This window comes from Bubalus kerabau, chromosome 6, assembly GCF_029407905.1.
Source record: "Bubalus kerabau isolate K-KA32 ecotype Philippines breed swamp buffalo chromosome 6, PCC_UOA_SB_1v2, whole genome shotgun sequence".
Classification (NCBI taxonomy): domain Eukaryota; kingdom Metazoa; phylum Chordata; class Mammalia; order Artiodactyla; family Bovidae; genus Bubalus; species Bubalus kerabau.
In genome coordinates this window covers 14,093,650-14,107,451 of record NC_073629.1, presented here as the reverse complement: position 1 = coordinate 14,107,451, position 13,802 = coordinate 14,093,650, and the positions used below count along the sequence as shown (strand labels likewise).

The following is a 13,802-nucleotide window of genomic DNA, read 5'->3' as shown; positions in this document are numbered from 1 at the left end:
CTTCAGAGGAGTTTGTAGGTTAAAACACTCTTGTCACGCCCAGGAATTTTTATTAACTGGGGCTCTAAGTTAACTCCTTCTTTGAAAGAGGTGGTGGGGGACAGCCCCCGGTAAAGTCAGAGGTGTAGGTGAGAGCACAAAGTAGTAAAGTAGGCAGGCTCTGGTTATGGGGGTAGATGCTCGAGGATTTCCAGGGGGACTCCTGAGGCTCGATCCCGCCTTTGCATATGTCGAGCCTCCTTCCTCATGACCTTTGCTACAGGCGGAGTGCCTCACGCTGACCCCCAACAGTCAAGAAAAATGGCTGAATCACATTCAGAACAGTATTATGAACCAAATGTTTGTTTTCTCCCAAATTTTTATGTTGAATCACTAACCTCCAATATTATGTTATTTGGAGACAGGGCAATTGGGAGGTAATGAGGTGGATGAGGTCAAGAAGGTGGGGCCCTCATGATGGGATTATTGCCTTTATAAGAAGGGGTACTAGAGAGCTCTTTCTGTCTCTTCCTTGTGAGATACAGCAAGAACTGACCATCTGCAAGCCAAGAGGAGGGCCCTCACCAGGAACTGATTCAGTCAGTACCTTGATTTTGAACAAGCCCCATAACTGTGAGAAAGAAATGTTGTGTTTAATACCATTCAATGGTGTTTTGCTATAGCATCTCAAGATGACAAAGACAAACAAGGAGCTTTAACAAAGACAAACAGAAGCATTGCCAATAAGCTGTCATGATATCAAGTATTTGGTGATAAATTGGAAGACTTCATTTGCAAGGAAGTCTGTATTTGGCCTAACTCAGAGCTCTTCCACTGTGAAATGGCTTTACCCAGTGGCATTCATCAAAGCAATTATGAGCAAGTTTTCATTTTGTGGATACCTGAGGAGTTGGATTACTGGTAATGCAAACAAGAGACTAACTAATATCTTAAAAGGAAAACCTTGGTAACGACATGTTTATAGACACATTGAAAAGTTCTGACATATCCCAGGAATCTATAAGTCCAAGAAAATGCATACAGTCCAAGAAAATGCCACTGTGTACAATTTTCAAAAAAGCCTGAGATGGTCTTATTCTCTAACTTGCAGCTGACCTTGGAGATCATCATCATAAGTAGAAACTGAAGCCTAAGGTAGAGTTGTGAACTGTATGAATGAGTGTTGAAGACAAGCCCAAAATTCAAACAGAGATCTTCACCAAAGACTAAAAGATGTATTAGTTCCAGACATTTAAGGAGATTTCCTTTCAGCACTAGTTGCCTATTAAGCCAACCAATCAGAAACTCCACTGGACACACACAACAAAATTCAGAATATTTTCAGAAAAGTCAAAGGAAAAGTCAACTTTTAAATAAAAATGACAAAAATTTACAAACAGAAGTAGCAGCAGCAACAAAGAAATTAGAATCATATTATAGAAATGTTAGCTAATGCTGTCGTAGTAATTTTATTGCAATCACTATATATATTGACTTGACATATTGTACACTTTAAACTTACACAATATTACATGTCAATTATAATTGAAAAGGACTTTTCAAATTTTTTTTTAACCATTTACTACCTACTAGGTAACTTTATTGAAAGTATCTTGCATTCATGATGGATGCTTTCTGGGTTATGCCACACGTTTTAACATTAAAGGTTAAATTATTTTCTACATGTAAGTAGTATGAATAGTTTTCCCCACATGGGATCACTGATTATAAAAAGATGAAACACCATATAGGCTATCTTTTTTAACTGAAAAGCTAGCAAACTAATTATTATATCTCCTCCCAAACCACTAACTGAGTAGTAACTGAGCCTTGAAAGCTGAGAGGATTAAAAGTGCAAAAATAAGCCCTCAGACCCAATTAAGGAAGCCCTGCTACATACAGGCTAATGAATACCAGGGGTACTTACTCATCCAGGAAGATTAAAGACACTCTGACAACCCCACTCAAAGCATTTACCTCAAGTAGCCTTTATCCAGTTTCCAGTTGAATAAACATAATACGTTGTTAAATTCTATTTCAGAAGGTTTTTCGCAAGTTGCTTTATTTACAACGCCAACTTTAAAAGTCACTGAACTAAAATTAACTGGACAATAAACTAGGCAGAAATTGCTTTACAAAAAGGGAAAGCCCAAAATGCCACTTTCTATAGGGAATCCACAGTTCAATTTTATTCAGAGCAAAGAAAAGAAACTTTCAATCATACTAGAAGAAACTGGGCCTTAAGTTTGGGAACTGTACTGAAACTACACATACAATGAGGACAACATTCTGCTGATACAATTGACTTGCTGCTGCATTTGTTGACTCTTTTTCTAATATTAACAATTATAAACAAAGCAGTGCAACTAGTATTTGGAATAATCCTTACAGTGTTACAGCGTTAGACACGAAATTTCACTTCTCCTCACACCACTGGTTCTCTTTGCGTACCTGGGCTTCCTCTTCTTCAGTAAAATCATTTTTGATATTGAATGTCTTTCGAATCTCCTCAGGAGTTTTGCCCTTGATCATATTAGCAACAGTCTTGCAGGTAACATCAAGCAAACCTTTGATGTCTAAGTAGTTTGCTGCCAATATAAGTTCAAAGAGTGTCCCTTGGTCAACTTTCAGGAATTCTTGATCCCAAACAGGTATATCATCTGTTCGTTTTTCTTTGTTCTCATCATCCTCAGGAGGAGGAGGATCATCCTTGTGGTGGGTGCACCACTGAATGACCTTTTTCAATATTGTTGCATTAACATTTGGCAAAGGGACTGGATCATCATCTCCTTCATCATCCATTCCCAAATCTTCCAACATAGTCTTGATGGTCACAGATTGTTTTGCAATTTCAACATCAACTTCGAATATCTCTCCATCAGAACTCTGCAACTTAATTGAAGGCATGGTGTTAGGTCTCAAGGAGATGGCGGGCTGGAGGCTGAAGTGAGCAGGGCAACGTTGTCAAACAGCAACACTAAAAAGCGGAGAACAAGGCCACTACAGTCGACTTTTCAATTTTTAAAAGTACTTTTAGGGACGAGATCCTGATCTCCAGAGTTGCTGCATTTTATCAATTTAAATGTATAATTTCCAATAAAACATATAAGACAAGGAAGCAGAATATATGATCCATACACACAGAAAAACAATCAGTAGAAAACATCCCTGAGGAAAACCAAATATGGAACTTACTTGGCAAAGACTCTAGGTTAGCTGTTTAAATAAGTTCAAAGAACTAAGGAAATCAAATATGAAGAACAGAAGGAAAACATAAGATCAAAGTATCATCAATAGTAAGTGTCATCAAAGATACAGAAATTAAGATAAAGGACCAAGTAGAAATTCTGGAGTTGAAAAATATGATAACTTGTAGAAAAAAATCACTAGAGTAACTCAATAACATTTATGAACAGGCAGAAAAAAAACCCCAACAAATCAAAGATATGTCAATTTGGATAATTCAGCCTGAAGAATAGAAAGAAAAAATAATGAAAAATAAACAGATTATCAGAGACCCGAGGGACACCATGACAATATCAGCACACATGTAATGGATTCTCAGAAAGAGAGGCAAAAGAAAAAGGACCACACAGAATGTTCAAAGCAATAAATGGTGGTAAATTTCCCAAAGTTAATATTAAAAAAACTCAACATGTCAAAACAGGATAAATTCAAAGAGGTCTACACCTAGGCATATCATAACCAAGTTATCAAAAGACAGAGAACCTTGAAAGTAGAAATAAAGAAGTGATTCATCATATTAAAAAGGATTACCCAATAAGATTAACAGTTTATTTCAGAAACCAAGGCAGTGAGAAGACGCAGGGATGACAAATGCAGGTGTTGAGAGAAAAAAGTCAGCCAAGATCTTGATTAACAGCAAGCTATTCTTTAAGTACCAATTAAGACACACTCAGATAAACAAAAACTAATAGTTTTTTACTTGCAGACCTGCTTTATCAGCCTAAAATAGAATATACTGTACAATAAATAAAATCATATAAACTAAGGAAGAGTACCAGTAGAGAAAATAAGAAAAGGCAAATATAGAAAGGAATGTGAAGTAAGTCAGAAAGAGAAACATCAATACAATATATTAATACATATATATGGAATTTAGAAAGATGGCAACGATGACCCTATATGCAAGACAGGAAAAGAGATACAGCTGTAAAGAACAGACTTTTGGACTCTGTGGAAGAAAGCGAGGGTGGAATGACTTGAGAGAATAGCATTGAAACATGTATATTACCATATGTAAAATAGATGACCAGTGCAAGTTTGATGCATGAAGCAGGGCACTCAAAGCTGGTGCTCTGGGACAATCCAGAGGGATGAGGTGAGGAAGGAGGTGGGAGAGGAGCTCAGGACATGGGGGACACATGTATACCCATGGCTGATTCATGTCTATGTATGGTAAAAACCACCACAATATTGTAAAACAATTAGCCTCCAATTAAAATAAATAAACAAAATTTTAAGAAAGGAATATGATTTTTTTGGTCATTTATTACAGTTTTTTATTCAATCTTATTTCAAAGACAACCTGCAGAAAGTAATTAAAATAAATATGTGTTAATGGGCACACTAGATAAAAGATGAACTTAGTACAACAGTTCAGTTCAGTTCAGTTCAGCCGCTCAGTCATGTCCAACTCTTTGCGAACTCATGGACTGCAGCACTCCAGGCCTCGCTGTCCATCACCAACTTCCAGAGTTTACTCAAACTCATTTCCATTGAATCGGTGATGCCATCCAACCATCTCATCCTCTGTCATCCCCTTCTCCTGCTGTCCCCAATCCCTCTCAGCATCAGAGTCTTTTCCACTGAGTCAGTTCTTTGCATCAGGTGGCCAAAGTATCGGAGTTTCAGCCTCAGCATCAGTCCTTCCAATGAACACTCAAGACTGATCTCCTTTAGGATGGACTGGTTAGATCTCCTTGCAGTCCAAGGGACTCTCAAGAATCTTCTCCAACACCACAGTTCAAAAGCATCAATTCTTCGGTGCTCAGCTTTCTTTAGAGTCCAACTCTCACATCCATACGTGACTATTGGAAAAACCATAGCCTTGACTAGATGGATCTTTGTTGGCAAAGTAATGTCTTTGCTTTTTAATATGCTGTCTAGGTTGGTCATAACTTTCCTTCAAAGAAGTGAGCGTCTTTTAATTTCATGGCTGCAGTCACCATCTGCAGTGACTTAGGAGCCCCCCCCCCCCCCCCATAAAGTCTACCACTGTTTCAACTGTTTCCCCATCTATTTGCCATGAGGTGATGGGACTGGATGCCATGATCTCAGTTTTCTGAATGTAGAGCTTTAAGCCAACTTTTTCATTCTCCTCTTTCACTTTCATCAAGAGACTGTAGTTCTTCTTCACTTTCTGCCATAAGGGTGATGTCATATACATATCTGAGGTTATTGATATTTCTCCCAGCAATCTTGATTCCAGCTTGTGCTTCCTCCAGCCCAGCATTTTGCATGATGTACTCTGCATATAAGTTAAATAAGCAGAGTGACAATATACAGCCTTGACGTACTCCCAAACTTTTATAAATTAGGATGTTAATTACAATGCCCAGAAAAAAGAAGTTATGAGGAAATAGTGTGAATAATTGTATGACAGAATTTGATTACCTAGATAATAGAAAAATTTCCAGAAATACACAAACTATCTAAATGAACTCAAGAAGAAATAGAAAATCTAATCATATCTATAACAAACAATGAAATTGAATAAATATTCAAAGCACTTCAATTTTGAGGTGAATTATAACCCATCCTCTCATCCCTCACTTTCAAATGTTGAAGTCCTAACTCTCAATATGACTGTATTTGGAGATAGGGTCTTTAAGAAGGCAGCTAGGTTAAAAAGGTCATAAAGTAGGGCACTACATCGGTATCACTGGACCCTTTCGTGAAGGGGGATATGCACACACAGAGAAAATCCATGTGAAGACACAGCAAGAAAGGGACCTTCTGCAAGCCAGGGAGCAAGACCTCAAGAGAAATAAAAACTGCCAGCATCTTGAACTTTGACTTTCAGCCTCCAGAACTGTGAGAAAGTAAATGACTATTGTTTGAGCCACCCTGCCTTGCTATTTTGTTATGGTAACCCTTAGAGTCTAAAACTCTAAGGGTTTTTCCAGTAGTCATGTATGAATGTGAGCATTGGATGCTAAAGAAAGCTGAGTGATGAAGAACTGATGCTTTTGAACTGCAGTGTTGGAGAAGACTCTTGAGAGTCGCTTGGACAGCAAGAAGATCTAACTAGTAAATCCTAAAGGAAATCAGTCTTGAATATTCATTGAAAGGACTGATGCTGAAGTGGAAACTCCAATACTTTGGCCACCTTATGCGAAGAACTGACTCAGTGGAAAAGACCCTGATGCTGGGAAAGATTGAAGGCAGGAGGAGAGGGGATGACAGAGGATGAGATGGTTGGATGGCATCACCAACTCGATGGACATGAGTTTGAGCAAGCTCTGGGAGTTGGTGATGGACAGGGAAGCGTGGTGTGTGCAGTCCATGGGGTTGCTAAAAGTCAGACATAACTGAGTGACTGAACTGACTGAGAATCTAAAACAATTCACAGAGTAACTTTAGCTGAGACACTCCCAACTATTTCTTTATTTTATTATTAGTATTATTTTTATTATTTTTACTTTACAATATTGTATTGGTTTTGCCATACATCAACATGCATCTGCCACGGGTGTACACGTGATCCCCATCCTGAACCCCCCTCCCACCTCCCTCCCCATACCATCCCTCTGGGTCATCCCAGTGCACCAGCCCCAAGCTTCCTGTATCCTGCATCAAACCTGGACTGGTGATTCATTTTTTATATGATATTATACATGTTTTAATGCCATTCTCTCAAATCATTCCACCCTCTCCCTCTCCCACAGAGTCCAAAAGACTGTTCTATACATCAGTGTCTCTTTTGCTGTCTCGCATACAGGTTTGTGGTTACTATCTTTCTAAATTCCATATACATGCATTAGTATACTGTATTGGTGTTTTTCTTTCTGGCTTACTTCACTCTGTATAATAGGCCCCAGTTTCATCCACCTCATTAGAACTGATTCAAATGTATTCTTTTTAATGGCTAAATAATACTCCATTGTGTATATGTACCACAGCTTTCTTATCCATTCATCTGCTGATGGACATCTAGGTTGCTTCCATGTCCTGGCTATTATAAACAGTGCTGCGATGAACACTGGGGTACGCGTGTCTCTTTCCCTTCTGGTTTCCTCAGTGTGTATGCCCAGCAGTGGGATTGCTGGGTCATAAGGCAGGTCTATTTCCAGTTTTTTAAGGAATCTCCACACTGTTCTCCATAGTGGCTGTACTAGTTTGCATTCCCACAAACAGTGGAAGAGGGTTCCCTTTTCTCCACACCCTCTCCAGCATTTATTACTTGTAGACTTTTGGGTTGCAGCCATTCTGACTGGCGTGAAATGGTACCTCATAGTGGTTTTGATTTGCATTTCTCTGATAATGAGTGATGTTGAGCATCTTTTCCTGTGTTTGTTAGCCATCTGTATGTCTTCTTTGGAGAAACGTCTATTTAGATCTTTGGCCCATTTTTTGATTGGGTCGTTTATTTTTCTGGAATTGAGCTGTAGGAGTTATTTGTATATTTTTGAGATTAGTTGTTTGTCAGTTGCTTCATTTGCTATTATTTTCTCCCATTCTGAAGGCTGTATTTTCACCTTGCTTATAGTTTCTTTTGTTGCTCAGAAGCTTTTAATTTTAATTAGATCCCATTTGTTTATTTTTGCTTTTATTTCCAATATTCTGGGAGGTGGGTCATAGAGGATCCTGCTGTGATGTCGGAGAGTGTTTTGCCTGTGTTCTCCTCTAAGAGTTTTATAGTTTCTGGTCTTATGTTTAGATCTTTAATCCATTTTGAGTTTATTTTTGTATATGATGTTAGAAAGTGTCCTAGTTTCATTCTTTTACAAGTGGTTGACCAGTTCTCCCAGCACCACTTGTGAAAGAGATGGTCTTTTCTCCATTGTATATTCTTGCCTCCTTTGTCAAAGATAAGGTGTTCATAGGTGCGTGGGTTTATCTCTGGGCTTTCTATTTTGTTCCATTGATCTATATTTCTGTCTTTGTGCCTGTACCATATTGTCTTGATGACTGTGGCTTGGTAGTAGAGCCTGAAATCAGGCAGGTTGATTCCTCCAGTTCCATTCTTCTTTCTCAAGATTGTTTTGGCTATTTGAGGTTTTTTGTATTTCCACACACACACTGAAATTATTTATTCTAGCTCTGTGAAGAATGCTGTTGGTAGCTTGATAGAGATTGCATTGAATCTATAAATTGCTTTGGGTAGTATACTCATTTTCACTATATTGATTCTTCCGATTCATGAACATGGTATATTTCTCCATCTATTAGTGTCCTCTTTGACTTCTTTCACCAGTGTTTTATAGTTTTCTAGAGACATTACTTTGCCAACAAAGGTTAGTCTAGTCAAGGCTATGGTTTTTCCTGTGGTCATGTATGGATATGAGAGTTGGACTGTGAAGAAAGGTGAGCGCCGAAGAACTGATGCTTTTGAACTGTGGTGTTGGAGAAGACTCTTGAGAGTCCCTTGGACTGCAAGGAGATCCAACCAGTCCATTCTGAAGGAGATCAGCCCTGGGATTTCTTTGGAAGGAATGATGGATGCTAAAGCTGAAACTCCAGTACTTTGGCCACCTCATGGGAAGAGTTGACTCATTGGAAAAGACTCTGATGCTGGGAGGGATTGGGGGCAGGAGGAGAAGGGGACGACAGAGGATGAGATGGCTGGATGGCATCACTGACTTGATGGACATGAGTCTGGGTGAACTCAGGGAGTTGGTGATGGACAGGGAGGCCTGGCATGCTGCGGTTCATGGGGTCGCAAAGAGTCGGACACGACTGAGCGACTGATCTGATCTGATATATAGGTCTTTAGTTTCTTTAGGTAGATATATTCCTAAGTATTTTATTCTTTTCGTTGCAATGGTGAATGGGATTGTTTCCTTAATTTCTCTTTCTATTTTCTCATTATTAGTGTATAGGAATGCAAGGGATTTCAGTGTGTTAATTTTATATCTTGCAACTTTACTATATTCATTGATTAGTTCTAGTAATTTTCTGGTGGAGTCTTTAGGGTTTTTTATGTAGAGGATCATGTCATCTGCAAATAGTGAGAGCTTTACTTCTTTTCCAATTTGGATTCCTTTTTATTTCTTTTTCTGCTCTGATTGCTGTGGCCAAAACTTCCAAAACTATGTTGAATAGTAGTGGCGAAAGTGGGCACCCTTGTCTTGTTCCTAACTTGAGGGGAAATGCTTTCAATTTTTCATCATTGAGGATAATATTTGCTGTGGGTTTGTCATATATAGCTTTTATTATGTTGAGGCATATTCCTTCCATTCCTGCTTTCTGGAGAGTTTTTATCATAAATGGATGTTGAATTTTGTCAAAGGCTTTCTCTGCATCTATTAAGATAATCATATGGTTTTTTTTTTTAACTTGTTGATATGGTGTAGTACATTGATTGATTTGCGGATATTGAAGAATCCTTGCATCCCTGGGATAAAGCCGACTTGGTCATGGTATATGATCTTTTTAGTGTGTTGTTGGATTCTGATTGCTAGAATTTTGTTAAGGATTTTTGCATCTATGTTCATCAGTGATATTGGCCTGTAGTTTTCTTTTTTTGTGGCATCTTTGTCAGGTTTTGGTATTATGGTGATGGTGGCCTCGTAGAATGAGTTTGGAAGTTTACCTTCCTCTGCAACTTTCTGGAAGAGTTTGTGTAGGATAGGTGTTAGCTCTTCTCTAAATTTTTTGGTAGAATTCAGCTGTGAAGCCGTCTGGACCTGGGCTTTTGTTTGCTGGAAGATTTCTGATTACAGTTTCAATTTCCGTGCTTGTGATGGGTCTGTAAAATTTTCTATTTCTTCCTGGTTTAGTTTTGGAAAGTTGTACTTTTCTAAGAATTTGTTCATTTCTTCCACGTTGTCCATTTTATTGGCATATAATTGTTGATAGTAGTCTCTTATGATCCTTTGTATGTGTGTGTTGTCTGTTGTGATCTCTCCATTTTCATTTCTAATTTTATTGATTTGATTTTTCTCCCTTTGTTTCTTGATGAGTCTGGCTAATGGTTTGTCAATTTTATTTATCCTTTCAAAGAACCAGATTTTGGCTTTGTTGATTTTTGCTATGGTTTCCTTTGTTTCTTTTGCATTTATTTCTCCCCTAGTTTTTAAGATTTCTTTCCTTCTACTAACCCTGGAGTTCTTCATTTCTTCCTTTTCTAGTTGCTTTAGGTGTAGAATTAGGTTATTTATGTGACTTTTTTCTTGTTTCTTGAGGTATGCCTGTATTGCTATGAACTTTCCCCTTAGGACTGCTTTTACAGTGTCCCATAGGTTTTGGGTTATTGTGTTTTCATTTTCATTCATTTCTATGCATATTTTTATTTCCTTTTTGATTTCTTCTGTGATTTGTTGGTTATTCAGCAGTGTGTTGCTCAGCCTCCATATGTTGGAATTTTTAATAGTTTTTCTCCTGTAATTGAGATCTAATCTTACTGCATTGTGGTCAGAAAAGATGCTTGGAATGATTTCAATTTTTTTTAATTTGCCAAGGCTAGATTTATGGCCCAGGATGTGATCTATCCTGGAGAAGGTTCCATGTGCACCTGAGAAAAAGGTAAAATTCATTGTTTTGGGGTGAATGTCCTACAGATATCAATTAGGTCTAACTGGTCTATTGTTTCATTTAAAGTTTGTGTTTCTTTGTTAATTTTCTGTTTAGTTGATCTATCCATAGGTGTGAGTGGGGTATTAAAGTCTCCCAATATTATTGTGTTATTGTTAATTTCCCCTTTCATACTTGTTAGCATTTTTCTTACATATTGCAATGCTCCTATGTTGGGTGCATATATATTTATAATTGTTATATCTTCTTGGATTGATCCTTTGATCATTATGTAGTGTCCTTCTTTGTCTCTTTTTACAGCCTTTGTTTTAAAGTTTATTTTGTCTGATATGAGTGTTGCTACTCCTGCTTTCTTTTGATCTCTGTTTGCACAGAATATCTTTTTCCAGCCCTTCACTTTCAGTCTATATGTGTCCCCTGTTTTGAGGTGGGTCTCTTGTAGACAACATATATAGGGGTCTTGTTTTTGTATCCATTCAGCCAGTCTTTGTCTTTTGGTTGGGGCATTCAACCCATTTATGTTTAAGGTAATTATTGATAAGTATGATCCCATTGCCATTTACTTTATTGTTTTGGGTTCGAGTTTATACACCGTTTTTCTGTCTCTTGTCTAGAGAATATCCTTTAGCATTTGTTGGAGAGCTGGTTTGGTGGTGCTGAATTCTCTCAGCTTTTGCTTGTCTGTGAAGCTTTTGATTTCTCCTTCATATTTGAATGAGATCCTTGCTGGGTACAGTAATCTGGGCTGTAGGTTATTTTCTTTCATCACTTTAAGTATGTCTTTCCATTTCCTCCTGGTTTGAAGAGTTTCTATTGAAAGATCAGCTGTTATCTTTATGGGAATCACCTTGTGTGTTATTTGTTGTTTTTCCCTTGTTGCTTTTAATATTTGTTTTTTGTGTTTGATCTTCGTTAATTTGATTAATATGTGTCTTGGGGTGTTTTGCCTTGGGTTTAACCTGTTTGGGACTCTCTGGGTTTCTTGGAGTTGGGTGATTATTTCCTTCCCCATTTTAGGGAAGTTTTCAACTATTATCTCCTCAAATATCTTCTCATGGTCTTTCTTTTTGTCTTCTTCTTCTGGGACTCCTATGATTCGAATGTTGTGGCATTTAATATTGTCCTGGAGGTCTCTGAGATTGTCCTCATTTCTTTTAATTCTTCTTTTTTCCTCTCTGATTCATTTATTTCTACCATTCTATCTTCTATTTCACTAATCCTATCTTCTGCCTCCATTATTCTACTATTTGTTGCCTCCAGAGTGTTTTTGATCTCATTTATTGCATTATTCATTATATATTGACTCTTTTTTATTTCTTCTAGGTCCTTGTTAAATCTTTCTTGCATTTTCTCAATCCTTGCCTCCAGGCTATTTATCTGTGATTCCATTTTTATTTCAATATTTTGGATCATTTTCACTATCATTATTTGGAATTCTTTATCAGGTAGATTCCCTATCTCTTCCTCTTTTGTTTGGTTTGTTGGGCATTTATCCTGTTCCTTTACCTGCTGGGTGTTCCTGTGTCTCTTCATCTTGTTTATATTGTTGAGTTTGGGGTGGCCTTTCTGTATTCTGGCAGTTTGTGGAGTTCTCTTTATTATGGAGTTTCCTCACTGTGGGTGGGGCTATATTGGTGGCTTGTCAATGTTCTTGGTTAGGGAAGCTTGTGTTGGTGTTCTGGTCGGTGGAGCTGGATTTCTTCTCTCTGGAGTGCAATGAAGTGTCTAGTAATGAGTTATGAGATGTCAATGGATTTGGAGTAACTTTGGGCAGCCTGTATATTGAAGCTCAGGGCTTTGTTCCTGTGTTGTTGGAGAATTTGCGTGGTATGTCTTGCTCTGGAACTTGTTGGCCCTTGGGTGGTGTTTGGTTTCAGTATAGGTATGGAGGCATTTGATGAACTCCTATTGCTTAATGCTCCCTGGAGTCAGGTGTTCTATGATGTTCTCAGGATTTGGACTTAAGCCTCCTGCTTCTGGTTTTCAGTCTTATTTTTACAGTAGTCTCAAGACTTCTCCTTCTATACAGCACCATTGATAAAACATCTAGGTTAAAGATGAAAAGTTTCTCCACAGTGTGGGACCCCCAGAGAGGTTCACAGAGTTACATGGAGAAGAGAAGAGGGAGGAGGGAGTTAGAGGTCACCCAAATGAGATGAGGTGGAATCAAAAGAGGAGAGAGCAAGCTAGCCAGTAATCACTTCCTTATGTGCACTCCACAGTCTGGACCACTCAGAGATGTTCATGGAGTTATACAGAGAAGACAAGAGAAGACAAGAGGGAGGAAGGAGACAGAGGTGGCCAGGAGGATAAAAGGGGGGAAATGAAAAGGAAAGTGACAGAGCCAGCCAGTGATCAGTTCCCTAAGTGTCCTCCACCGTCTGGAATACTCAGAGATTCAGAGAGTTGGGTAGAGAAGAGAAGGGGGAGGGAGGAGACAGAGGTGACCTAGTGGAGAGAAAGGAGAATCCAAAGGGGGAGAGAGCAGTCAAGCCAGTAATCTCACTGCCAAGCAAAAATAGGTACTGAAGATTGGGTTCTTAAAGGTACAAAATTGATAACAAATACCAAAAAGCAAAGATTAAAAATCTAGAGTAGAGGTTGGATTTTCAAAAATACAATATTAAAGAAAAGAAGAAGAAGAAGAAGAAGATCACAAAAGTTATTAAAAAATATATGAAGTTTGCTTTAAAAAATAGTCTTTTTTTTTTGAAAATTAGTAGGTTATAAAAATGAAAATTAAAGGAGTAATTGAGGACTTAAAAATTAAGAAAAGTTAAAAAAAGAAAAGATAAAAAAGATAAAAGAAAAAAGAAAAGAAAAAGAAAAAAGAAGAAGAAGAAAGAATGATCATAAAAATAGTTAAAATATATCTAGGACTTTCTCTGGTGTTGTTGTGGGCAGTGTTGGGTCAGTTCATTTTCGGAAAGTTTCTTGGTCTGGCTTATATTTCTCAAGATCTATAGGCCCCATTCTATGTAGTTGGTACTAACTACAAGGTTTTAATCTATTGCACCTGTCACTTCCAAGGCAGTCCCTTGGTTTTAGCTTCTGTTTGCTGGTCTCTTCAGTGTCTGATTTCCGCCCTGACACAAGGGGACGGT

The 13,802-nt window shown here is 38.0% G+C and overlaps 1 protein-coding gene across 1 annotated transcript; it reads right to left on the bottom strand.

Annotated features, from left to right (window-relative positions):
* Window positions 1-2,275: 2,275 nt before the first annotated feature.
* On the bottom strand, window positions 2,276-2,958 carry LOC129656000 (S-phase kinase-associated protein 1-like). Its single transcript, XM_055586793.1, has one exon. It carries the CDS (start codon window positions 2,884-2,886, stop codon window positions 2,395-2,397), a length of 492 nt encoding a protein of 163 aa, XP_055442768.1. The 5' UTR covers window positions 2,887-2,958; the 3' UTR covers window positions 2,276-2,394.
* Between the last annotated feature and the right edge of the window lie 10,844 nt (window positions 2,959-13,802).

Excerpts from the sequence above, each read along its gene's own strand:
- LOC129656000 (XM_055586793.1), bottom strand. The coding sequence starts at position 2,886 with ATGCCTTCAATTAAGTTGCAGAGTTCTGATGGAGAGATATTCGAAGTT.